We start from the raw sequence: 26,944 nt of genomic DNA, 5'->3' as shown, positions 1-26,944 counted from the left end.
GGCGAAGCAAGTTAATGCATCCAATCACACTCACCAACGATGAAAAAGAGGAGAGGCTCCTGCACGCAATCTGGAAGTGGCGGTTGTTTCAGTATGGCGTCTGTTGCTGATGGCGCAAATGGCAATGGAATCTACTGGATTCATGACAGTATCCTTACATTTTTTCGTATTTTTGTTCGACGAGTCGGTTTAAATTCGTTATATTATTTTGGTTTGGCAAACATAAAGGTTAACCGTGGTCAGTGGTCTGTGGTCAGTGTGTATGAGGGAAGGGAGGCTAATAACTTATTAGCGGATTTTCATTGTCAGCTTAACCGAACTCTAGTTTTAGTAACGTACACAAAGCTAACGTTACAGTTGAACGGAACTATACATGTAACTTACTGTTCTGAATTTAAGTTGTAGATAGTGAACGTAGTACAAAACTAACGTTATACAATACTACAGTAAAATGCATGCAATTACAGTTCTTATCCCTAGAACTGTCACATAACTGCATTTTTATCATGTAACGTTAGATTGGAGTACTAACGTTACTGCTGTAGTCTTATGTTATTTTGTTCAATATATTTGTAGACTGTTTGGCTCCTTTTACTTTTTATTGTAGGCTTAGCTGCTTCTCTTGTGTTTTCTTTAACTTGCATAGAATCAGATGAAGAACAGGGACAGCCCATGGTTTTTGTTACAGGTGAGACACTTTAAAAAAAAAATGTGTCTGTTATTGTTATAGCCTACTAAATATCCTGTTCATCATTCTGGCACCTCATGTTTGATATTTGAAAACTTTCACTCCTTTTAGGGATGAGCAGGAATGTCGGTCTAAAGTTTGGTTCAGCAAATAATACAGAGGGAAAGATCAAAAGGAGAGCTGGCAGCATGGATAAAAGTGGCAAGAAACCAGGATTGCATTTGGGAATACAAAATGCTGAGATGGCAGCGGGAAAAGCTTCAGATCGGAAGCTGCCTTCTACTGTAGCCAAATCCAAAACCACTACACCTGCACCAGAACCAGACCTGCCTCCTTTCACTTCAGCTCAGGTGAGCAGTGACTTCTGAATATTTACAGTGTTTGTGTGGTGAAATGCTTTTGACTTTTCACAATTGTCTGCAGGGATGCAAAATTGACACTGTTAGCAGAAAAAAGTCATTTGTGGGATTTCACCAAACACTCTTCCCAAATTTGAAAGAATCGTTTATAAATCGGTCAAACAAAAGAGACGTTTTAAAGTCGGCATGAAATGGATCGTCTTTTCTTCCCTATTGTGACATATCCGAGTGAAATGGCTTTTTGAATCAGAAAACAAATTTAGTGCGGGACATGATTTTGTACTTCTCTGGAATTAATTGGATCATTGTCGTTTTAACATTTTTCTCACCCTCCTTACAGTGGTTGCATCTTTGTCACCTTTTTCATCCCTGATAAGTTTACATTTCTGCGTCTCTTAATTAATTAAACACCAATCAATTAACACTAGTCAAAAGTCTGTTAATTCTTTATTATTACTAATTTCCATGTTCAATAATACAGTTATCAAAACTATGAAAAGGCACACATGGATGTTTGAAAGTTATGCAGTGACCCAAATATGTTTAATAAATCAAAAAATATATGACCTATAATTGAACTCTGGACATTCCAATAGATGCCTGGACTCCTTTTGACAGATTTTTTTAATATCCACTCCAGCATCCATTCAAAAATATCAAATTAAAATAAATTGAGAAATTTGTATTGTTTATTTGTTTACAAAACTAATTTCAAGCACACAAGCATTAAAGTTTTTTTTTGAGCTTTTGAGAAACATGCAAATGTTTCCAAATTATGTCCTGTACTATATTATGTTTTTATTACTAATCACAATTAATCCAACAGCCAATTAGTTTGGGATTTTTCTCTTATTTTTTTCTTTCTTATTTTTTGATTTCAGCAGCAGCAATTTAATTAGGATAGATTTTAGATATTTTGCACATAAATGTTTGCATGTTGTGTTTTAATTTGTCTTTTTATTATTTTATTTTTAGTGTTTTGTGCCATGAATATTGAAAACCTTTGTTTGTTAATGTAAGAATGTTTTTTGTGAAGGCCCCTTAAGAAATGCATCTAATCAGGGTAAAGTGAACCTGAAACCAACTAAATTATTCAGGTATTCAATAAGACCAGTCAACTTGTTGATTTTGTCAATGTGTTGTTTTGCATTATATCCCTATGATGTATGTAAACTTAATATTTGTATATTCAATGTATCAAAAATCACCTTGCAAGAACTGATATTTCCTTTGAAATACTGATATCTTTGACAGTCATAAATTGGCAGTTTTTTTTTTCTTAAGGATGTACAAAGAACCTATCCAGGTTTGTTTATTTGATTTGTACATGAAATCTGGAACATCTTGTTCTATAGATGTTAAATAAAATTGAAAGTGTCTGTTCTGGATTGCAGACGCTCTTCAGCGCTGCCCAAGCCAAAAGTAAGCCATCGCTGAAGGATCTCTGCCCAGAGGACAAGCGTCGGATTGCCAATCTCATCCAGGAGCTGGCCAGGTAAAGCCCTCTCATTATAGTGGTCTGATGAATGAATGATTACAGTAGACCTCAAGCCAATGTGATTTACTGTGCATGGATCTGATTTTGCTTGCGTGTTTCTTTTCAGAGTGAGTGAAGAAAAAGAGGAATCTGTACAGAAACTCAGGGATGAACAGGAAACCTTTGAGAAACAAATCATCCAGTTAGAGCAACAAAACCAGCTCATCGTACAAGAGAGAGAAAGTATCCTTTTTGAACAGAAACAGTAAGAATGCTTATCGAGTTTAGGTTTTAGGCTTTCATTTAAATGAAAAGCTTCCATCAATCACATCAGATTAACATCAATTACATTTTAATGGCAAACAGTCAGTGGGGGGTGGTGGCTATGACCGATCTCATATTATTGTATACGTTTTTATTTCACAATATAGTTATTTTTTGCTGGTGACATATCAGTAGGATTTCAGATTTTAGTTTTTCAAAGTGTTTGTTTGTTTGTTTTATTCCTCATATAATCTTTTTAGAGAACTGGTATCAGTCTCTATCAGGTTTGTTAAGTAGTTTGCCAGGTCTTCTTAGGCAAATGGAAACCCCACTTAAAGAGGTTGTTCCACATTATTAAGCAAGTTACAGTTTTCATGCAATATGGGGAGGAAGAAAGATCATTCTAAAGATGAAAAGCATGAAATGGTGCAATGTCTTGCAAAAGGCATGAAAACAACTTATATTTTGCTAAAACTGAAAGGAGATTATCGAAATATCAAAAGATTTGTGATTGATTTGGAGCATAGAAGAACTTGGTCAGATAAAGGCTTATTAAGGAAAGTTTCTGTCAAACAAATTAATTGTATGTAAGTGCAGCTATATAAAAAAGTCTCAATAACCTCTCCATTCAGGCTGGCAGTTGTGCGTAACGTGGCATTTCAGCCACCCCTAACCAAAGCCCACAAAGAGAAACGTTTGCAAAATAATTTGGAACTCATTGTATTAAACATATCCTCAGCTGTGATATTAATTCAGAATAGACATTAATGGTTATGTGAGTAATTTAAATTATTTCATACATACACTACCATTCAAAAGTCTTGGGTTGGTAAGATTTTTAAAAATGTTTTTGATGTTTGCTTATATATTTGATCAAAAATACAGTAAAAACAGTAATATTATGAAACTGTTTTCTATTGTAATACATTTTTAAATGTAATTTATTTCTGTGATGGCAAAGCTGAATTTTCAGCAGCATCTCTTTTCACAAAGAGATCAAAAGAGTAAGCTTAATCTTAAAAGCTTATATATTAAAGCTTGCATATATATGTACAGTGTATAATATACATATAATTGAAAAGCAAAGTTTGATAACTATAAATTAATAAGAATTATATAAATTATACAGAAATAATTATAATTCATTTAATATAAATATACAGTAATAAATAATTAGCTGCAAAAGATGGGCAATTTTGTCTCTAAAATTCTTTCACTCTAAACTGCTTTAATTTGGAGCGAGATACAGGGGGAGTGGCTTAATTGCATCAGATACACATCACTTTACTCACAGCTAACTGGTCCAGTCTGCGATCTCTAACCCAGAAAAACAAAGCAGTGTAGTGAAACCTGCTAAAAACCAATCCAATCTTGTGCCTGAAAAAGTTTGCGCAAACTGATCTCAAACTTACCTGGGTAGCAGCTGAAACCAGCTTCATGCAACAGGCCACTGATCATTTTAGTGATCCTTGCTGAATAAAAGTATTATTTTCTTTAAAAAAAACAAAAAAACACCTATTGACCCTAAACTTTTGAACGGTAGTGTAATTCACAATGTGGTGACTCAAATCACAGTCCACTCTTTAGAGAAAGTGAAGGACTGTTTTGTATTTTAGACTGACAGGGGGCAGTGTTGTCTAAGCATTGGATTCATGTTCAGTCGTGACTGCTGTAGGGGCAATATAACCACAGGATGTCATTGAGACGGTTGCTGAATTACACTTGTACTTGAAGGGGTGAGGATCCACTTTCTTTGGCATTATGTGTCACATTGGACTTCTCTAATATTGAATCTTTTCATTGAAGATGAAATGGGCTTTATTTGCAGCATGATTGTGTGAAATGTAACAGACAAACGACAAAAAGAACGCACACTGTGTTAGGTTTAATATTTACTATTTTAGATGCCAGTTTTTGAGCTCAGGGATCGGACCCGTCCTTGGTTTGGGTTGAAATGCTTTTAATTTTCGTTTGAAATTGAAAGAGCTGGCACTGATCTCATGACCACTGGGAACGGCGTGGGTTTCTTCTCGTGCCAACCTGTCATCCGACTGGCACATCACAAACTTCGCACAGTTCGGATGCTCCCTTTTTTTCCTTGCGGCTCTGCCAGTTTTGGTGATCTTGCTTTGGTCAAAAGACATGGCGAACCATCAGTTTCGTCCAACACTGTGAAATACGAAGAGCAATCGCAGGCTGCTAAATTGCAGATTTGGCAGGCGAGCTCGGAAATTAGGCGAGCTCAACTCAATTAAATGCACTTTGGCTCCGTGGCCTGGCATTTCCACTAAAATTCAAAACTCCATTAAAAAGAGATTGTAGTGCAAGACAAACTGTATGAAAGCCCCCTGTGGAGACAGGGTGGTCTCTAAAGGTATCAGACAGATGCTGGCCCACAGAGCTGGTCTTAAAGGTTAAGGGGGACGCAAAAAGACAAACTGAGTCATGAGACTCTGTATAGAATAATTGCTCGCATTGTCTCCATCCTATCTGCCGGGATTGCGATTATCAAGAGGAAATATCTCCGTAGGAGGGGGAGAAAAATTATAAGTTACATTCTGTGCGTAGGAAGAATTTGAAGCCCGTGTACGGAATGAAATTAGAATTTTCTCAAGCCTGTCTTTGGCATTCTACACCACGTCTCTGAGCGGTAGATTCTATTACAGAGAAGCTCGCAATCTTTGTTCTTCACAAGGAATTTACATCAAGAAGCATGGAAGACACAAAGGAGAAGTTGAATGCATTCATCAATATCATTAATCTTATTGAAGTTTGCATGGTCGCTTTTCCGAACGCTTCGGATGGATCAGAGGAGCAGAAGTCCTTTTGTAATAGTTTGTTTGACTAGTTCTGAATCCGTGCATCCTGGCGGGATGAGCTTAGGTGGGGCATAAGCCCTCACAGAAATGCCACTTAATCACAAACCCACTGCTTGCATATTGTTTATGACCAATTAGTTTTGTAGACACACTAATAATTGGAAGTAATAAACCACATGCTCCCAGCAAATGAAGTCCCATGATATATAAATAATCAAATCATCAGTGGCTTGGTGAGTCATTTTCACTGTTATTTAAATCGAAGCGTGCGGTTGTGTGAACTGTCCTCCTATCGATTTACATCTCAACCTAACACACGCAGACCATCCTGCCGAGTGGCCCCGTAAAATATTCTCTTCGGCGCAATTTTGTTCTACCTTGAGGTGGATTTCATTATTTTATTTCTGTGCCGGGCTGACAGGGGAGTGAATCATGTTGACAGCGCCTGTCTGAAATATCGAATGCAAACTCTGATTTTGTGTATTTTTGGATGGGGGTGGAGACGTGCCTGCAGCTTTCTTTTCTCCTGATGTAGGCCCTCGGAATGAGCTCTGATTGGCCGGCAGCCAACAGAGGTGCCTGCGCGGCGGGAAGCGAGAGAGAATCTTATCAGTCCCGCTCCAGTCGCTCCAGATTACCAGGCGCTGAGCGTTCCTGCACGCCCTTCTGTTAATGTATTAATATGTGTGTTTACGCCCAACCTGTCTATCAGAGTATCAGAAGCCTCTCGTCAGCTGCGAGGTAGATGCCTGCGTGTGATGCACTCTATCTACGAGACAGGCTCTTGGTTCTCATTACAAATGAGAGGCCTATTTATGGTAAGGGTCCTTGTTGAACAGTTACTCATTTCATACCTGCAATTATACAGAGGTTTGACATGCAGCTGTCATAAAGGACGTTGTATGTTGGCACCTCTGGATTTCATATGCCTTTGTATCCTCTTATTTTAGACAGTCAGATGTTGACTGATGATCTTAAATGAGCTATAATAATAAACCTGATGGATTTAAGTAAGATATTTTAAGATAAGATATTTCCTTATCAAGAAATCAACCGTCAGTTTGTGGTTCCGCTTTTTTTTTGCGACCTGAGCATTCAGAACAAGGATGTCAAACTCCTGTTTGCGTCACCTGACCTTACGCGAGGGTTGTGTGGTACACTAATTTAAACATTTAAAAAAAGTTTGCTCGACGAGGCTGCATTTATTTAATCAATTATTTGAACAGGAAAGACAGTTTCTATTTGAATATATTTTAAAATATGTAATTTATTCCTGTGATGGCGAAGCTGAATTTTCAGCATCATTACTGCATTCTTCAGTGTCACAAATCATTCTGATATGTTGATTTGGTGATCAAGAAACATTTCTTCTTATTATTATCAATGTTGTGCTGCTTAATATTTTGTTTAATATTTTTGTGGAAACTGAAAAGAGCAGCATTTATTTGAAATATAAATATCTTTTTATTATATTATATATTATAAAGACATTATAAATGACTTTACTGTAACTTTTGGTCAATTTAAAGTATACATTTTTTAACATAAAATAACAATAGACATCTTATTATCCCGGAAATGTATATTTGTTTGATCTGATACAGTCCAGAATCAACTTAAAAATAAATAAAAAATCTGCTTTAAAAACCAACATTGGGGTTAAACAAATGGTAGCAAATGGAATTTGCAAATTTGATTTATCAGAGGCCTTTATATTACATTTCTAATCACCAAATTAAACTGGTGGTAATTGGGGAATATTAGAACTCACTCTCTTGGTTCTTAACTTTAGTTTTTAATAGTCTGATATATTTAATACTTCAATAATCTGAAACTGAGCATTAACACAAAGTTAGTAATTTGTAGTAATTGTATGGCTAATTGTAATCACAGGCCTGCTTCTCATTCAAACTGACAGCACTGAATCAGTGGTATTAGTGTATATTACTTTAATTATTTATTGAACACTGGTGTCCTGGTTTGTTCTTATACCAATAAAGCCAGTGTGATTATACCACTTCACCTTGCCTTTACCACGGTAAAAATCACTTATCCATGGCCTTGTGGGTTATTTTTGTATTTATGAAATTCCTCTTCCTTTTTCTATTGTGCAGTATTCTGGAGATTTTAAAACTAGCCTTTGTTTTTAGGATTTAAGATTTACCATGCTTATCTTATGGGTATTGGATTGAGAGGCTGTTGAGCAGAGGCTGGATTTAGTGCTTATTGACATTGTAATAAGGGAGATATGAGGACTATAAATAATCTCTATATCGTTCTAACTTTCAGTCGGTTTGATCTGTGTTGCCCCTTTCGAGTTCATGGGCCTTGAGGTATTATGATGATCGCTGAGCGCTTGTGCTCTACAGCCAGGCTGATTATTAAGAAGAAAGACCAAAAAAAGTCGCTTTCCATTATTGCTTTCCACATTGGAAAATTAGATCTACCGAATGGATTTCTGCAAAGCGTGTGAGAGTAAGCAGGCGTACGTCACACTGTCATTAGTCGGCGCAGTCGGCGTGGCTGTGGTTCTGCTCCAGATCAGTTGAGTTCTGCCCAATGCTGAATAAGTGCCAGCTCTCTGAGAGTCTGTCTCTCAGCCTGGCATTCTGCCCGCCCCTGCCCAGTCAGACCCAGATGGAGGAGTGTGTGAAGCCCTCACCCCGAAGAAACGCTTCTATCTCTTCTCTGCAGTGCTGCTGTCTCTTCTCGCTTTCTTCTCTGTCTGTGCACTTTTCAAAAAGTCACAAACATGACTCCAGGTATTGGCGGCTGGGATTCAGCCAGAGAGACTCAAATGTCAGGAGCCAGAGCAGAAGTCCAATTGGTCTCCTCTTTTTGATATAAGGGCACTGGACAACTGAGCTCTCTGTGGGAGAATTTGTTTTATATATTTTAAGTTCTTCTTGTAGCTTTTCCTGTTATACCTAAGCTTATTCAGTTGAATTTTAATTTTAGAATGTTTGAATTGTACCTGGCCAGTTGTATCAAAGACTAGAATAACACAAGATGCGTCACTCGTATTGTTTTGAATGGGGAAAAGTGCAATGCTCAATATGGTGGAATAAGTCCCGCCTACTAAATAAGAGCCAATCACTGATTGGTAAAGTCATCGCGTCATTGCAGCTGCCGTTAGAAGCTCCGGTTCCTATGGAAACAGTCAGACGCACGCTTTCACTGCGCATGCGCATTAGCTTGATCCAGCCTGAAAAATGTCGTTTTCTGTCATGATTCAAACGTTTAGAAACAAAATTTATGAAACAGTTGTTGTCAGAGTCAGTGGTGAGATTTCATATATGAAATTTAATTGTAAGCCCGGCGAACAGTTTTGGAGAATTTGATGTTTCCCCATTCAAAGAGATAGGAGCTGTATTTGCAAGCCCGAGAGGCATTTCAAAGATGGCCAGGAGTGAAATGACTTGTCTTAAAGGGACTTTGGTTGTATTTAATTTAATTTCATATTTAACTTTTTTTTTTTTCAACAAAACTGCATGATACAGATTTAGATTTTGGCATTCTCTGAAAAAACATCCAAATTTTAACCTTTGGTTATGACCATTACCCTTGGTTTATACCATATTTAGTGTTGCTTGTTACTGATACTGGTCTGAAAAACATTATAAATTAATTTCATCCAAACAAATTTGCCTAGCCATCCGAATAATACAAATACCTCCTCAAATCTTAGGGAAAACACCAACTTCCTCAAAACGATAAACTGGTATTTTAAGTAGTGTACTGTACTTTTTTTTTTCTTTTTTTTAATCACCCTGTCAACTTGCAGACCACTGACCTAGACCAATCTTGAAATGTTATTTGTTTTACCTCTCAAGCTTGATGATATCGGCTTTGGGCATTTCAAAATATATTTGAGTGTTTACCTTGACATACAGCTGATTTTACAGTTACTAATTACCTTTGGGACACTACCTTGAGGGAGGATTTTTTCTTTTTGTACCTTCTGTATAAAGTGTCCTGCCTGCTCAGCAGTAGCTTGGCAACACTACATGGGGGAAAAATGGATTACCATGTTTTGGCTTGGGAGGAGAGAGGGTTTTAGTCTAAGTGGGAACAGTGGCAGAGTTATTCAGTGCGTGTTGACCCTTGACCCACGGCACAGGCCTGCAGCACCAGTACCGAGAGTGTCAGGAGCTGCTGGGACTCTATCAGCAGTACCTCTCCCAACAGCAAGAGAAACTCAACAAGTCTATCACACTGCTCAATCAGTCCTGCTCCCACAGCAAGGTGAGTACTAAGAGAGAGCGTGTCTGTGTGTGGGAGAGAGCGATAGATAGAGGCCACAAATGGCTCAGACTGAACATGTGCGTGCACTGAATTTGTATCCTCTATGCTATGTTGGAATTTTAGCTGATCAGTCACGGCATTGTATAACCATAGCAGGTAGAGATTCATTTGTATAGCCCGCTATCTTTATAACCTGGCAGACCAACCAATTTATCGGCTGATATTTGGCCATTTTGAGGTTTTGAATGCAAGCCCAGCAAATTTTCCGTTTTCCTCAAAAAGTTAATATTGGGCGAATTTATGTTATTTCGATTATACATTTGCAAGATTCTTTTATCTAGAATGACTTTATATATATTTATTTCGATGTATAAGACTGACCTTGAATACATGACGATAACTTTGCTCGCCGCAGGCGTTTGGAAGTCCACCAGTAATTCCCTAGATTAGATTGTGCTTGGCCAGTTGTGTCATTTTCCCAGCTACAGTTATTTTTTTTTTCTGTATTTGCACATGGTCAAAGAGAGAGATAAGACCACCAAGGTTGCACGAAACATGAAATGGCATTTATAATTCATTTTACTTCTGTAATATGACATTTTGAAATGAAAGAATATTTGACAAGGAAAAATGAATGGCACAGTTTAATATTATCCATCTGAAGTTGTTTGGGCATCAGCTGAATTCATTGCTGTGGAAGAATATGTATGTACATATATAATTTTACTAGTGCTGTCAAAATTAACACGTTAACGCATGCAATTATTTTTTTCAGTTTAACACGTTAAAGATATATTAACTCGTAGGGCCCTATCTTGCACCCAGCGCAATTGACTTTGTACACCGACGCATGTATCATTCCTATTTTGCACCCGCGCAAAGCACGCTTTTCCCTCCACAGAAGCACGTTGCTAAACTAGGGAATGAACTTGCGCTCCCTGGGCGATTCAGCGCAAAAAAGGAGGCGTGTTCCGGCGCAAACGTTCCTTCATGCTATTTTGCAGGTTTAGAAAACAATTGCGCCACTAACCAGGAAAAAATAGTTTAAAGTCAGTGGCGGTTGCGCATGTTATTCATAAGCTATTTTAAGGGTGCATGCTTGGCCATAATCAATGTAGCGTGTGCACAACGCGCACTTTGATTCTCTCATCTACACAGAAACAGCAGTTTTCATTTTTGCAAATCATACATTATTACGATAGATAGATAGATAGATAGATAGATAGATAGATAGATAGACAATTTATTATAAAAGCATATATCTAGCTTACACATTTACCCAAATTATCATACGCCTTTTTAATCGAAGTTAATTTGGGTGGGTTTCTCCATCCCCAACGTCCCTGACGAGAGCGTTGCTCTCCTTGGCTGTGAACCGCTCTGGCGCGCGCCTGGCAAATCCGCCGTTATGATAGGAATCCGCTTTAGAACAAAGCGCGTCTGCTCTTAAAGGGAATGTGAGATGATGCTCTGATTGGTTTATTTCACGTTACGCCCAAACCACACCTATGAATAATGAAGCTCTTCAGACCAACCCATTTTAGATTTGCGCCTGGCGCAAGAGTCATTTATCCCGCTGGGAAAATAGCAACAGCGCCAAGACCCGCCCACAGAGTTACTTGCGTTTTGCGCTTTGACACTTGCGTTTCAGATCGTTAAAATAGGGCCCAAAATGTCCATTTTGTCGAGTATCCTCGCCAGCACAGTCTTAAATTATTTAAATTAAGTCTTAAATAAACGTAAAGAGTGAGAAAATGGGATGCGTGTCAGATCTGCGTCGTGCAGAATGTATTAAAGTGACACATTCAGCCTAATAAACCCGCTTTCATTATGGATAGTCAAAGAACAAAATAAAAAGAGAAAATTACTGCTCTTGACTGAATAACATTTGTAGCTTTAATAAGGAATAATCTATATTTAATTTATAATTTATGCAGTGAAGAATGTGAAGTGTTTAATAACTTTATTCAATTTCTGTATATATCCATACTGTTAGACCTTCCTAAAAATATTAAAGCACTGTTTACAAGGTTACATGGGTCAAAAACAACGAAAACAATAACTTTTTGAGCATTTTGACAGGGCAAGTAAAAATCTGAACTGGTCTGACTGGGCCAATAGAAAAAAATGTGCCCTGATATATTGAAGCGCACAGGTAAATGTGACTTTTTATTATGTGAATTTTAACACATAGGCTAGTTGTAACAGTTTTTGCAACATAACTATTCATACCAATTCTCAATTTTCATAAAAAAAAAAAAAACTTTAATTAATTGCATCCAAAAAAACTGCACTGTATGAATCTGAATAACAAACACCCCATACCTGGGGGAGACCCCCAAGTATTTAGTAATATGAAAAGTACCCTTAGTTAGAACCCCTATTCAAAATTGGTGTATTTATTTCAACCCGCTGACCACTTTAATGACCTCTCGTAAATCTTTCATGACCACCAGTGACACATCTGGTCTGAACTGCGTAACTAACAGATATTCAACAAATAAAGAACCTTAATATCGACCTCCTTTTGTTGCTCAAAATGATCATAGATCTTAAAATTATTCATAATAATAGTTTCATTCATAATAATTATTCATTGCTCACAGCAGGCAATTTGAAGTCCAACAGTTATTGCCTTGAAATGTGTTGAAGGTAAATTTGTTACAAAAGCTCTGTTTTGATGGCTCTATCGGCGGTGCCTTTAAAGAGGATGGATTTAGAGAAGCAGCCTCTCAGAGAGGGGTTTTGCATTGTTGACACTTTAGCATCTATAACTGTTAACCTGTCAGCACACTAAAACAGTCTCAGAGAAGTTCCATCTTTAAATTCATACCCTTTAAAGCACTGTCACTAAAAATATCAACGCTAAAACAAAATAAAACTTACTAACCGACACTGTAAAACTCATACGTTGTTTTAGTTTAGAACGTGCCCCTGTGCACCCTCCATCTTAAGCTTGTATAAGGGAAATGAGCTTGTCCTCTCTGAAACCTTGGCTGTGAGTAATGCATGTTTACATGCTCCACGACCTCCTCTTGAATTAGTCAGTGGCCCATTTCTGTCCCCTCAGAGGCGGACGATTCTCCTTTGTCCTGAATGTTTATCTCTTCGGTGATTGACCTTGGGTTGTTGCGTCCTTTTGGGATGAGCCCACCCTCTCTGACTCCCTTGAGTAAAACCTGCTTTCGTTACTACATTATTAAAAGGTCAGAGGTGACGTGTATACTTTCTCTACCTCTGCTTCATCCCACAGATTCCTTGCAGCGAAGGGGTGCCCACGAGGTCTTCGTGTGGGAGAGGAACTGCTTTAGACGGATCGTACTTGGACCTTCCTTTATCAGGAAGTAGAACTGAGAGAGGTGGGTCAGTGGAGTGCACTCATTCTTTCTCAACAGGACCTTTCAGTGCACCCTCCAGCAACGAGCAGAACTGTGGAGTCCATGACAAGCACACCAATCACAATTCTGAGAGTGGACCTAGTGATCCCAGCTTCTCCAACAGGGAGCCCTCAGCCTGTGATGCCCTGAAGTGGCCTGGTGCCTCTGAACCCAAGTGCTCTCATCAGTGCCACAGAATGGAGAGTGACAACATGCGTGGTGCTAATCGAACCGGACTTGCTCCGCCTCCTGGTCAGGAGAACTGGGAGGAGAAACGGCAGTGTCTATTCCTGCAGAAGAAACAGCTGGAGATAGAGAGGGAGAGAATTCAAGCTCGGTTGGTTCAACAGGAAGAGAAACTTCTGCTCCAGAACCAGCAACTCCGTCAGTCTTACCTTCAGTTCAGCAGGTAAGAGCCTGGCACGGGCCTTTTGTTTAAACAGTAGATGATAATGCATACACATAACTAATAATGAATACACAGAAGTTCATGCTCCTAGAAATTGTTCTAGTTCACTGTACAATAATCATGATTTTTGTCTCAGAACAAGTCCAAAACAGAGAGAAGTCCTGCTATTTTTGGTGCTAATCAACATTATGCCACAAATTTTGTTAATACAGCCTAACTTTCGCAAACATTCTTTTAATTTTTGTCTTTTGAAGGCTTCAGCAAGCAACCACAACAGATTTTGAGAAGCCCTTAAATGGAGACAGCCGTTTTAATGAAGGTCCACAGTCCTGTTTTGTTATGGATCAGGTAACACACAGGTAAAGATTGTCTTAAAAATAGCATTGAATGCAAAAAAGAGCTGGAGAGATAAAGAAAATTCCAAAGTCAAAATCTTTAAATATACAAAAGTTCCCTATTCAAAAGTCAGTGAGACTTGTTTTTGAAAGAATAATTTTCATCAAAGAATCCTGAAAAAAAAAATATATATATTATAATAAATATATATATAATAATATAATAAAGTATTACAGTTTTCACAAAAATATGAAGCAGCACAACTGTTTTCAATTGATTCTTGAGCACCAATTCAGCATATTAGATGGATTTCTGAAGGATCATGTGACACTGATGACTGTAATAATTTCAGCTTTGCCATACCAAGAATAAATTCCATTTTAAAATATTTTAAAGGTGCATTGTGTAATATTTAGGAGGATCTGTAGACAGAAATACAACGTAATATACCTAACTATGTTTTCAGTGGTGTATAAAGACTTACTTAATGAACCGTTATGTTTTTATTACCTTAGAATGAGCCATTTCTATCTACATGCACCGCGGGTCCCCTTACATTGAAATGGTTGCAATTCGTAACCTCACCACTAGATGCCGCTAAAAATCACACACTGCACCTTTAAAATAGAAAAGATTACATTGTAATATCTCATAATATTACTGTTTTTAAATGGTGTAGAATAGTATCTCTCTCTCTTTTTCTTATTCAGCAGTGAAATAAAAGAGCGAGAGCCACACATTCTGCAGAGAAGTTTTCGACAACCGTTGAGTAACATACAGTCACAGGAACAAACATCAAGTATTCAGCAACCTACACCCAAGCTTTCACAAGGTACGTTAACAAGAAATTATGCTCAATAAGTTATTCCTTTCTGCTTTTTACTTTACCTTCTTAATGGTAAATTTGCATTACATCATTTCATGTATCTCTAATTTTCTCCCTGCAGAAATCTCCATTACCAAGAAGGATATGGCCACTTCTCCTGTGATTCCAGAAAGCTTCCGGACATCTGCTCTTCCCAAAATTCCTCCTCTTGTCCTTCCCAGGACTCCACAGGCCTCCATGTGAGTTAAGGTGTCCCTCAGGGTTCTGTCTTTGGTCCACTTCTGTTTTCTATGCCATGGATTGGTTTCTTTATACACTCATCTAAGTCATCACAGCCTGTCTAGGCCCATCTGTCTAACACAACTAATGTGTTTTTCCACACCCTTTCTGTATTTTTAGATTAGCAAAACATTTAATTTTGCCATTTGTGTGGCCACTCTGCCAATTTGGGATTCTGTAGAGAGGCTGCTGTTGCAATTTAAAGATGGGGGGGAAAACTACTGGTGCTTGAGATAAGCCACTTTCAGGAAACTCAATGAAAAGAACCATACAAGTAAATACAATTTAACAAGTTCAATTCAATAAGGAGTGAAAAGAGGGAAATGACAGCAATTTTGGCTCAACAGCACAGCAGGGGCCAAGCCCATGTATTAATTGTGTTTTTGGAGTCCCTGCCTTTGTGATAGAGCTTCTTAATGCAAGAATGTGAAAGAGGAGAAGGGGAGGGAGAACTGATATATGGGGGAATCCAAATAAAACAGGGAAAAAGGGAGAAGAAGTGAAGGAAGAGAAAAAAAGAGAAAGCTGGTCTGGGCCCAACGCAGTGCGAGGCCTTTTTGATGAGTTAAATGAAGATTTTTGCCGGCCAGCGCTGAGGCTGACAGGAGCCAAGCTGAGTCCCATTAGCTGACGTAGCAGGGCCCAGCAGCAGGTGTAATTGAACCGAGTCTTCCAGCTCGGGCCGAGAATGCGCCGCCTCCCTCAGCTTAATGAGAAAGAGTGAGGCAGAGAATGAATCACTGACCGCTAGCGCGAGACACACTCTGGGATAGGGAAGGAAATTCATTACCGTTTTCTTTTAACGTAGAAAGGTAATTAATGTGACAGCATGTCTTTTTTCCCGTCCCCCAACCCTCACTGCGAGAGTATGAGCATGTCTCGTTTAACATGCCATCTCTGAAAAATGCAGATTATTTGTAAGTCGTTTGTTAGGCGTATTTCTTCTTTTTTTTCTAGGAGAAAATGTACTGACTTCAGAAGTAATTGCCTTTTTTCTCCCTGTATTATATGTTATGGTGAATATTTTGCATTAATATGTTCCTTTCTGTCTCAGATGTTTCATTACCAAGCCAGAACTTTTACAGGGGCTGGGAAAATTAGGTTGCTTTGTGTGCAGCCATGCTATTTGTGGGAGGCATACCAAGAGAATGTCAGAACTGACAGGGAATTGAATACTTGCATATGCTTAATATGTACAGTACTAGGGAACTTGATAAGGGCCAAATGTGAACTAAGACTAAGGCAGAGATGTGTCTCTTAATGAAGTCAAACTGTTGAATTTTAAGTGACCGTTCCTGATTCACCTTTCATTGTGACGTCAAACAGCTTTAAATCAAAAGTCAAAGATGTGATCAAATAGATCTTTAGTTAGACATTTCTCTAAGCACTGTCTATTGATTAAAGATTTTAGTTGAATACATGTTATGCCAGTTAAGGTATCGCACTTGTCAATATTTACTGAGAAAAGCCTCTAGATTAAATTGCTCAAATGGTAAGAAAATCTTTACAGAATTTAAAAAGGAATTAAAATAAATGTAGAAAAATTCATTTTAATTATGTAAATCATGAATGGGAATAGAACATAACATTTCTGTACATCTGGCATGCAAGTCATATTTTGATTTAAAAGGACACACTTGCCTTTGCTAATCTTGACATGGTAAGAAGAGCATCATGGGAAACACTAATGCTAAAAAGGTGCATAAACTCTAACAAGATGACCGTTTACCCTAACCAGCACTATGGAAAGTGTATATATATATATATATATATATAGACGATACATATTTTATTGCATCCCACTGTCTGGAGGGTACTTTTGCATTATTCAAAACCAAACCTGATTTGAGGAAATCAATGAAGTGAGTCGTTTATTTATTTATTTTTAAGAAGCCAGAGGTTGGATCCCAGGACAACCTCAGGTCTGATGGGTCTGATGCCACAGGGATACACTTTAGAAGAACTACCGAATGCCCCTGTCAGCCAGCAATGAATCAATAGACAAGCACTGTATTACTACGAGTTTGCTTAAAAGGAGAAAGATGCCCTGGGGATAAAAGTTTGGGTTAATGAAATGATTATGGATTATGGATCTTGTGTCTGCTAGAAATCATAACATTTCACTCTACCTGAAATGGGTAGTTTTCTTTGATTGTCAGTATCCTTCGGGTGTGTGAACCCAAGTACTGATTCTTGCATTATTACACACTTAGATTGGTCTTGCCTTTCAAATTGAGCAGAGGGATTTTAAAGTTTTGCTAAGGCAAGTGTCACTATTACTATTTTTCATACTTTGTGGTAGGAATGTTGAACCCAATATATTAAACTTTGGCATGTTTGTTGTCCCACACCGTTTGTGGAAAATGAGTGATTGAGGATACTTACTATTTTCACGTGGTGGGCGAAAAAACTGTTGTATTCCTTACATTGAAAAAGATCAGAGACTTTGTGGTTTGCTCTTTGACTTAGTTGAAAAAAAAAAAAATATATATATATATTACTACTTAAATAAATTCATACCACCATGATGGTGTATTTTGCATTGCTAGCTCCACTCACATTTCCTTTTGAAAATATTAAAGTCTTTTTCGAGTTGATCTCACTCAGAAGAGTGGACAGAAGAGTGGAGAGAAGGCGATGAATTATGCAGTCAGACTGATAAAACTCAACAACCTCTGCAAGACTCGTCAAAACAATACACTCATCAAACCACGTCCTTCTTTCAAATTACCTTCACCTTTTCAAATTAACCTGTGCAGTGCAGACTTGGGTCGTCTCTTGTAAACTGCTTATCACTTTACATTGTGTATCATTACAATTTTCAGGGCTGTTTTGATTGAGCTGAAGTGAGAAATGTCAGTGCTCCTGCCCATGGCCTGTGCTTCTCCTCTGCTTACTATTGATTTGAAAGAAAATTGACATGCAGTTTTGTCAGTACTTTCCATTTAGGATTTTTATATTACTGTTTGGGTACAAATTTGTTTGGGCTCTCAGGCGTGACAGACATTTTTAATGAGAACAGTAAAATAACTGGAGTCAGAGGCAAAGGAAACTGATAAACTGTCTTTTGTTTGGAGTAATTCAAGTAGAACCTGATTCTTTTTCAGTGTCTTTCATCCTCTGCATTTTACTCTCACATTGATGAGAGTAGGAGCTGGAGTTGATGAGTTAACCGGTAGAGATATATTTATATAATATTTATTTCATTTAAAAATATAATATAAAAAATATTTTTTATTTTATTAGTTTTGTTGAATTTAAGATTTAGTATTTATTTTATTTTTCTCTTCAATAATCTAGAGAGTTAAATACTGCTATTGTAGTGTTCAGCTCAACTTTTTTTTTTTTTTTTCGGGCATCTTGAGCTCTGTTCCCAATGCCTAGCTGATCCGTTGAATGAACAGATACCGTTAGGGATTAGCAAACCTCCTCTTAAGTGATATTAATGTCTTGTGGTCATTCGCCAGTGGACCTTGTGAAAAGCAATGAAAGCTTTTGGGTAAATATGACTGCCAAACACATTAGCATTCTCTCCGGCAATTTCCTCCTACCAACGCCCTAACATCCCCCTCCCCCGCCCAAACTACACCTACCCCTTCCCTTGTTATAGATTGTGACCGGCGGTAAGAAATGCATTATTCATATCGGCAATGTCGTCCGTTGATGGATGGCTGTTTGAGAGGGCTGTCCGTTAAATAAATCAACAAATAAAAATGCTAATTCTCACATTTCTAGAGGGAGCCTTGCCAAAGTCCCACCCCAACAGCCATCCACCCTCAGTGTAAGCTCTCTTTCTCTGTCTCTTTCCCTCTGATGCAAATGTGCAAAAGAATTGTCGGATGACAATCGATTGTCATTCGCCAAACCGACAAAATGAGATTCCCGGATTGGACATTACTATCATTGTCATAGGACTGGATGTCAACGAAACTTAGATTCAAGTTTCGGGCTTAAAAGCAAAATAACATTAGGCAGCTTGATCCATTATGATGTCATGAAATATTTGTAGCAATTTTTTATTCTGAGTAAATATATAAAGTTGCATACTGACATTCAGTGAGCAGGTCTCTTTCTCAAACAGGCTTGTAACTGGCTGTGTAATCGCTAGCAAATGAAACATACCTGACAGATAAAGTGCAAAAGTTGTTTGCTTTTGTTAGTTATGATCATAATTCTTGTTACATAAAATGTATTGCAAAGTAATTTCATTTATATAAAATAACAGCAACATCAATGAGAGTGCACAAAAACATTCAGTGTAAAGTTGCAAGAGTGAAATGAAACATTCTTGATTATGTATGTATTACTGGAATATGTTTTGACAGGTTAACAGTGCAAAAACAATGTAGGAGTCAACATTAACTGTTTTATGCTGTTGCTGATACTGTGTTCAAGAATTGGAAATGTGCAATGTAGTTACTTCTCACTATGGTTCCATCCATGAGTATAATGAGGGTGGCCACAAAGATAAGCAGGGAAGATACCTGCTCTTTTCCAAAACCTAGTGAACCACCTACTTAGGCAGTATTTTAAGGCATCATTTTGGAAAAAGTAAACCTAAACTTCTTGTGTGCTATTTATTTTGTTTATTAGAGTACTATCATTGTTAGCTTAGCAACATGTTGTTAACAAACCAGTGTTGTTAAAAACAATTTTCATTAATTGAAATAAAGCTAAAATAAAATATTAGATAAAAAACTTAAAGGGGTAATGAATTGAGAAATCCAGTTTACCTTGATCTTTTGACATGCAAGTTTCAGAACTCAAAACTGTTAGTCCAAAAACAGCTTTTATCGAAACTGAAACCAAAACCAAGCTCCGAAAACTACACGTTTCGGATTTTGTCACATTATGACATAATAGTTTGACGAAAGACTGCCTCTGCAGAATCAGATCAACGGCTACTTCTACATCATCTTTACACCCCTACTTCTACACCACTGGTGCGTTAGTGAGGTGAAACGGAGAGAAGAGAGATACAGGATCACTGGACTAAAAATAACATTACCTTCCAAAGGATCCTAATGCTAGGAAAGTGGTTATTTATTTACAAATATATGAATATCTCAGCATTACTTGTTTGTTCAGTGCATTTCACTGTGGGTTCTTTGGTAAATCAGTCGCAATTTCAGCGCAGGCTTTGCAAACACTTTTATTGTAAGATATGAACCTGACAGTAATGCCACAACATTCAAGTAACCGTGTTAATTCTAATGCTTTATCTGTGATCAGTGATTTCTAATATGTAATGATTCATGTACAGTCAGACATACTTTGTCTTCAAAATCGTTTATTGCTTTTTATGCGTCAGTAAATCACGCCAGTGAGTAAATGGTCAACTTCACATTGCTTCTCTTAGTAGCATGAAAATGTGCTATTTAAATTTGATTAAATTATATATAGAAAGCGATCAAAGAACCCTCATTTTATAATCGCTGGAGCTGTCAATCACACTGGGTGAATGTATATGTGACTGAAGGTGCGTTCATGCCATGTTGTAATTACCATAATTATGAGATTTCAACTTGTTAAAAGCTTTTACATCCTTGTAGAACTCGTAATTACAGCTTGTAAGATTGGAATTTTCTGAGAGCTCCTACTTGTACCATGTGACCGCTGTATCACCTGACCTCTGCAGATTAATTTAGGCGTTGATAGTTTTGCCATAGACACTCATAATTTCCAGTCTAAGGATGTGAACAGCATATAATAGAACGTCATGTGTTTGTATATAATTGTAGAACATTATGTGCACCCCTGGTTATAATCAATGAGGCTGTCTACACTGCACAATGAATCTCTTATTTACATCGTGTTTGCACTGTTAGTTATGGTGAAAGCATTCATGAGAGTGCAGAAATAGTTGCAATGATGAGAGCACTGCATTCATGCGCTCAACAGACATGACTGTCATCGGCTAGAATGCTCATCGCTGCAACCTTTCATGCAACGGGAGTAATTCTATAATCACGATTAGTTAATCTCGACAGCTCTAATAGTAAAAACATAGTAAGAGATTTGGAGAGAGTTTCACATGTAATACTTATTTCATATGCAAAGATGTTTGCCAATCACATTGAAGTCTCACAGCAGACACGCCCCTTCCAATGGAGTGTTTTTGGCTGTGTTCCAGTCCAAAATTGCCATGCCCTTCACTTGGTAACTTCTCTCCGTCTCATTCACTCGGATGTGCGTCATTTGCTTATGTTGCATGAGTGCCCACTACTGGCGGAACCTTTGCAACAGGCTGAATTGGAACGTGCTAAGCCCTTGATCAGAATCCACTATGGGGTTGATTTATTTATTTTTTATTTTTTTCTTACGAAATTGTTTAATGCAGCATTCCACATGTATATAGGTTTGTTTGAGATGTTTAAATAAAAAATAATAATTTAATCATACTGTTGAGTGGTTTGTGGTTGGGTAAATTAAACGCAATATGCGTTGACATCACAATCGTTTTACATTGTGGTATATGGAGCTGCCTGAAGTTTACATGTGAAGTAGACTCGCTCTCTCGGTCAAAATCGAGGGAACGAGGGTCTGTCCATATAAACTTCACAAAGTGGAACGCACTTCAAAATGGCGGCAGGGATTCCCCCGAGGGGAAGTGCTTAGGGAAGTTTGCAAGTGCGTGTCTAAAAGTGGACTGTAACGCAGCCCAAATCAGAGGGCTAAAATCAGGGTAGAAAATGGACTTTTATTTCTTAATTATGACAAATACTAAATACAGTACTAAAATAACGCTACATCAAACTTTTTTGTAGTATGCAGATTAGTCCCTTATGAAGAATCTCAAGAACAGCAAGCTATTGTTTTTTTTTCTGATGGCAGTAGGCAGAACAGCCAGTATAGTGCCGCATATGTAGGTTTGTTTATGGTGAATGGTCGCTGCCTCCAGAGTCCAGAGTTAGAGCTGTATCAGTGGTTAACAAACTGCGGTGGGTCCAGGTGGTCTGTCTAAGCACCGGCTTCTCAGAGGCCTTCGTAAAGTGTGAAGTGAGATCAACTGGCCTGTAGTCCTCAGGGATCCGGGGGTTTCCGATCTTTGGCAGCAGAACAATGCAGGATGTCTTCCAGAGCTAGGGCACCTTCATCAGTCCCAGCATGAGGAACAGGTGCTCAGGAACCCCACTGAGCTGGCTATGTGAACATGTGTTCAACACTCTGGGGATCAATCCGTCAGCCTCAAAACTTAACTTTACCTGTGCAGAGATTCACCAGTTTGCTCAGTCCTCACCTGGGCAACTGAAATAGACATTTGAAGGGTGAGAGGAGTAGGTATAATTTTAGGTTTTAAAGGCATAGGTCACCTGAAAGTAAAGAGTCTATCATCATTTATTCACTCTGATGTTCTTTCAAACCCTTAATATTTGAGATAGTCTTTCTGCAAATTTTTTAATATTGTGTCCCATGTAAGAAGTTTTGGCTGCTTTTTTTTTTCATTCAATGAAAATTGTTTGGGTGGCAAGCCCACCATAAAGGTGCTGTCACATTTACTGTTGTTTGGCAAATTCTCATGGGCGAAATCCAATTATTTCAATAGGAATGCAAGGATTTTCCTACATTTCGCAATTTGGTCACACGCTGCGTTGACTAAACAGAAAGCTGTTTGGTTTAAGTGACTTCTGTGTGAGTCGTGCATCATGCATCACTACACTTTTGTCAATGTACCTTTTTTCCCCTGTGAAATTTTACAGAAATTCGTTAATGTGACTGCACCTTAAAATGAGGCCATACATATAACATTCACTATATTTCCCTGTAGTCCTACAAGAACTTTTGTGAGAAACAGGCTGGAATTTAAATATTAATTCAAAATCATTCCTTTTTTTAAAGCATCTCGATGCACGTCTCTGGTTTGATGTCAGTGACGATCAGTTATGTGACACCTACGTTTGATCTCAAATTGGGTGACACGTCTTGATGTCACACATTTAAATGCAAGAATATGATATTGAGTGACAGATTTACTACCTCTGTTCCAAAATCTAGTGAGCTGCCTACCCAGACAGCATTTTAAGGCATCTCAGGCATGCTCATCGACATCTCAGTTAGGATGTTGTCTTAAGGCCCCGATATACTCACAGCGAAGTTCTTTTTCGTTTTTCGTTAGTAGTATAGACCTTATTCAGAGCAGCGCCATAACGGGTATGAAAGCAAGGCTGTGACAGATAGACTTGACATTTTTCACTGGCATCCGCTGTAAAAAGCTCCTAGATCACTTATTTTCTACGGCTCATGTTGCCTGTAGTTTTTTGTCTTCTGAAATTTCTTGAAAAGAGGTTTCGTCAGCAAAACAATCCAAAAACGCATTATATAGTAGTACAACCCACTGAAGAGATGCATGTCTATGTCTCACAGCCTCACTTTCATTCCCGCTAAAAATCAAAGATGACGCTGATTTGAATAAGGTCTATTCTGTTAGATCATCCCTAAGCCGTCCACACTGCTGAGAGTGACGTTTAGATGAATATGGAAATATGTGTTGCGTGCTTTTCTTTTCAATAACAAAATAAACAACAAAAATGACAGCGGTGAGAGAACAGTAGTTATGAAAGCTTCTGATCATAGCTGTGTGGATATGTTTGCACGAGCTCTGGAATTCAGCACTCCAGTAAATTCACATCGTGTTTATTTATAAAGCACTTTATACAGTAGATTGTTTAAAATCAAGCAGCTTTACTGTATTAAACATGAAAAAAACACTGTCAGTGTCTCTTTCGATTAGAATTACAACTTCAATTTCTACTATAAAGCGGCTCTCTGGTGTACAGTATTCATGTTTTTTCTCACGGACGTCAGACTTCGATGGACCGAAAAGAAGAAATGAACCAAAGAAGATTTCTATGTCAAAGAAGGCGGGGCCTCAGAGCACACCTACCTATTACATCACCGCCACGGACCAATGGTAGTAAGAAGGTGTTTACCAGCCAGAGCAAACTTTTCCGGAAAGTTTTTGAACTCCCGAAAGGCACACAAAACAAACTTAGTTTTGGCCTGATTTTGTTCAAAATGACGTCACAGTTTGTTCTTCAATTTCACTTGAAGTATATCGGGGCCTTTAGAAGTGTAGGCTGTAAAGAGCTCACTTGGTTTTGGAACAGAGCTTGTGTGTTGCCTGAGAAGGATGAAAGTTTGAATATTTGACACCCTTTAATTTACCTTTCTGTGAAAACATTTTCAGGTGTAGTTGGCTGATACTTTTATGATTTCAGACCCAAAAAGTGTCAGGCATGAAGGAAATAGTGGATGGCATGTTTCTCAGTGTCTTGTATAATCACCACTATCATGGCCATGAAGCAAATACTGCTTTCAAATGTCAGAGGCACTTAGTGGATGGCACCGTTTTCTGCCTCTCATAGAAGCTGAGATCCCTTTCACGCACACACACACACACATCTGTATGAATACCCACTCATCCCTTCTGCTGCACTGGATGCAAATCAATGCTGTTTAGAATGAGCAGTGAATTATGTTAGCAGCATCAGTGGAGCGTGCTTTAAGAATTCATGTTTTATATCTGAAATGTGCACGTCTGTACTCGATGAATAATTTATTAAGCACCTCGACTGAGGGGTCGAATCTTTATTAGCTTAATCTTTGTTTATTTATTCTTTTATTTATTTATCTATCTCCTCGCTCAGCTCTCTATAGTTTCCTTCCAAACTAGGAAAAAAAAAATGTGCTGGCTTGTTCTTCATACCCACCCTTAGGCCACATGTTTCAAAGGCTGTGAACTGTTGTCTAGTCAGATGCAACAATGTGGCTTTTATGTAGGGGAATCTGAGGATGCGCAGCGTTCTGAGCGGTATGTAAATTATCATGCTTTTTAATCCCACTTGTCCACTTTTGTTCTGGTGTATAAAATAATTATGATTACATTTCCTGAGTCATGTTTCTTTTTCTCATTGCTAGGTGGGATGACTCTTTGATGGAGCTGTTGGACATTTTTAGTCCTGTATCTAACCCAGAGAGGCACCGAATCAACCCCTCGTCCCGGAAGAGTTTCGTCGCCCCTCTGTCCTCTCAGAAGACCCTTTTCTCTCCTCTAGACCCCAGTCGGTTCTCTTTGCAAGACCTGGAGGAGAGCGAGATCTTAGAAGACATCTTTTTCATCTGTTGAAGGGTTGTAATGGCGACTAATTGTTGGAATACAAAACTCATTTGAATGATCATTCATTATTCATGTGCTCTTAATTCTGCCTTTTTAGTGTCTTGAAATAATTATGGTCTTCATTTTTTAACATATTCAAGTGTTGTTTCTCCCTTAATAAAATGTGTTTATTAATAAATGGTGTTGGTTATTCAGTCACAGATGGTTGGGCAGCAGCTCCATAAAAGTCTACAGGCTTTTCAAGAAACTGACTTGGCAACGTAAACGTTTAAAGAGATTCTCAAGAGCAGTTGCTGCAATCTGTAATGTGTAATCCCTCTATCATCTGATGAGATGAGAAATTTTGGTGAGAGTGACTAGTCAAGAAGATGCATTTCTAGTCAATGCTGCATTTTCCACAAAATCATGAGTCATCAAACTTTCTGCATATATTAACAAATTCACATTTCTTTTCCAAATGTGTCCCGTCACTTTCCTATTCCCCTGCTTTTCCAATATACAGTACACATTATATATATGCTTTGATACTTCAAACTAGATCTGGGAGCACCGGTATATGCAATGGGATTCAGCCAAACATCGCTCCAGGGCTATTGGTCTAATTTGATCTGAAGTGTTGTAAAGAAAGTTTCAGAGAGGCGCCGGTGTGTGCGCACGTAAACCCTCCACCTTTGAAGTGGTTTCAGAGTACATCAGCCGTGCCACAAATCCATAAAAAGAGAGAAAGAGATTAAAACAACCATAAAAAGTCTTGTATAGACATACAGCAGGAAATGGGACAAGCATAATGCTGCTTTATTCTACACTGTGCTTTATTACTGGGCTTAAGCGGAAACGCGTCATTCAGTAAAATTACAAAAGAGAGTCTAGGGACCAGAGAAAAGTGTAGTTGAGAACAGGGCAGGAGCTGCGGCAGCAATCCGACTGCTAATACAGCTCAATCTCATTGTGATAGGCTTGGCAAAAATCCACAGATACCACCCAGCACGCTCAACTGTGCTCAAAATGTCTGGATTTGTTTTGTTGTTTTTTTTACCCCATTTTACTGCATTGTTTCTGTAAGTTCAGAATGTTTCTGATGAGTTGAAGACAGTTAGTGCTAATGAAGAAAGGCTATAAAACAAAGAGTTGCGGAGAGTCTGATGGATTAGTGCAGTTTTTCTTCCTTTTTTCCAGCGCGTTTGAAAAAGCGGTGAAGCAAATCGTTGTTCTGACAGACGGATGGAATCGCAGAACAGAAGAAAACAGCAGACAGTTCTAACAGGTGCAGCACACCAGTCCTTCATGAGTTCTACATTCTCCATAAAGGTTTACCCTGATTCTGCCAGTTGCATTGTTCCATTGTGTCTCACAATACAAAAACATGTAAAAATATATTTGAAATAAAAAGCATCGTTTAAATGACAAAAATGATATTCGGTGTGGTTACAAACAGAAAAAAAAACAAAAAAACAACAACATATATTAGTATTTTAAAATGAAGCAATAAATAAATAAATGACATTTGAACAAATGAGTACATAAATAGGCAAATAAATAGCATGTTGGCAGCAGTTCTGAAAGTGACATGGATTAAATGTGATTGACTCTTCTTATGTTCCGTGATTAAATACCTTACAACCATAATGCATCTCTAAGGACTAGAGTTTACCTGCTTTAATCCAGTTTCGTTTTTTGTCTTTAAATTTTTTTTAGTCATCCAGTCCTTCTAGATAGAAGTAAAAGATTATAAAATATTCAAACCTATA

At 38.0% G+C, this 26,944-nt stretch overlaps 1 protein-coding gene across 2 annotated transcripts; it reads left to right on the top strand.

The window, feature by feature from the left end:
- The first annotated feature begins 55 nt into the window (after window positions 1–55).
- Window positions 56–26,654, top strand: kiaa1328 (KIAA1328 ortholog). Of its 2 annotated transcripts, none has more exons than XM_084136873.1 (11): window positions 56–148; window positions 647–688; window positions 800–1,038; window positions 2,442–2,542; window positions 2,652–2,767; window positions 9,728–9,852; window positions 13,106–13,638; window positions 13,893–13,997; window positions 14,685–14,806; window positions 14,922–15,039; window positions 24,998–26,654. In XM_084136873.1, exons 1-11 carry the CDS (start codon window positions 94–96, stop codon window positions 25,203–25,205), a joined length of 1,764 nt encoding a protein of 587 aa, XP_083992999.1. In that variant the 5' UTR covers window positions 56–93; the 3' UTR covers window positions 25,206–26,654. The 2 variants fall into 2 exon arrangements, with proteins under 2 accessions (XP_083992999.1, XP_083993000.1); XM_084136874.1 differs by having other exon boundaries at window positions 59–148; window positions 653–688.
- Window positions 26,655–26,944: the final 290 nt, after the last annotated feature.

The sequence above is a fragment of the Abramis brama genome, assembly GCF_963993115.1.
Source record: "Abramis brama genome assembly, chromosome: 15".
Classification (NCBI taxonomy): domain Eukaryota; kingdom Metazoa; phylum Chordata; class Actinopteri; order Cypriniformes; family Leuciscidae; genus Abramis; species Abramis brama.
Note: the sequence above shows the minus strand (reverse complement) of the source record. Positions and strands in the feature narration are given on the sequence as shown.

Bases quoted from the DNA above. Each gene is read 5' to 3' on its own strand.
- kiaa1328 (XM_084136873.1), top strand. From the start codon at position 94: ATGGCGTCTGTTGCTGATGGCGCAAATGGCAATGGAATCTACTGGATT. The intron at 1,039-2,441 runs GTGAGCAGTGAC...TCTGGATTGCAG, and splicing joins CTCCTTTCACTTCAGCTCAG to ACGCTCTTCAGCGCTGCCCA. The intron at 14,807-14,921 runs GTACGTTAACAA...TTCTCCCTGCAG, and splicing joins TACACCCAAGCTTTCACAAG to AAATCTCCATTACCAAGAAG.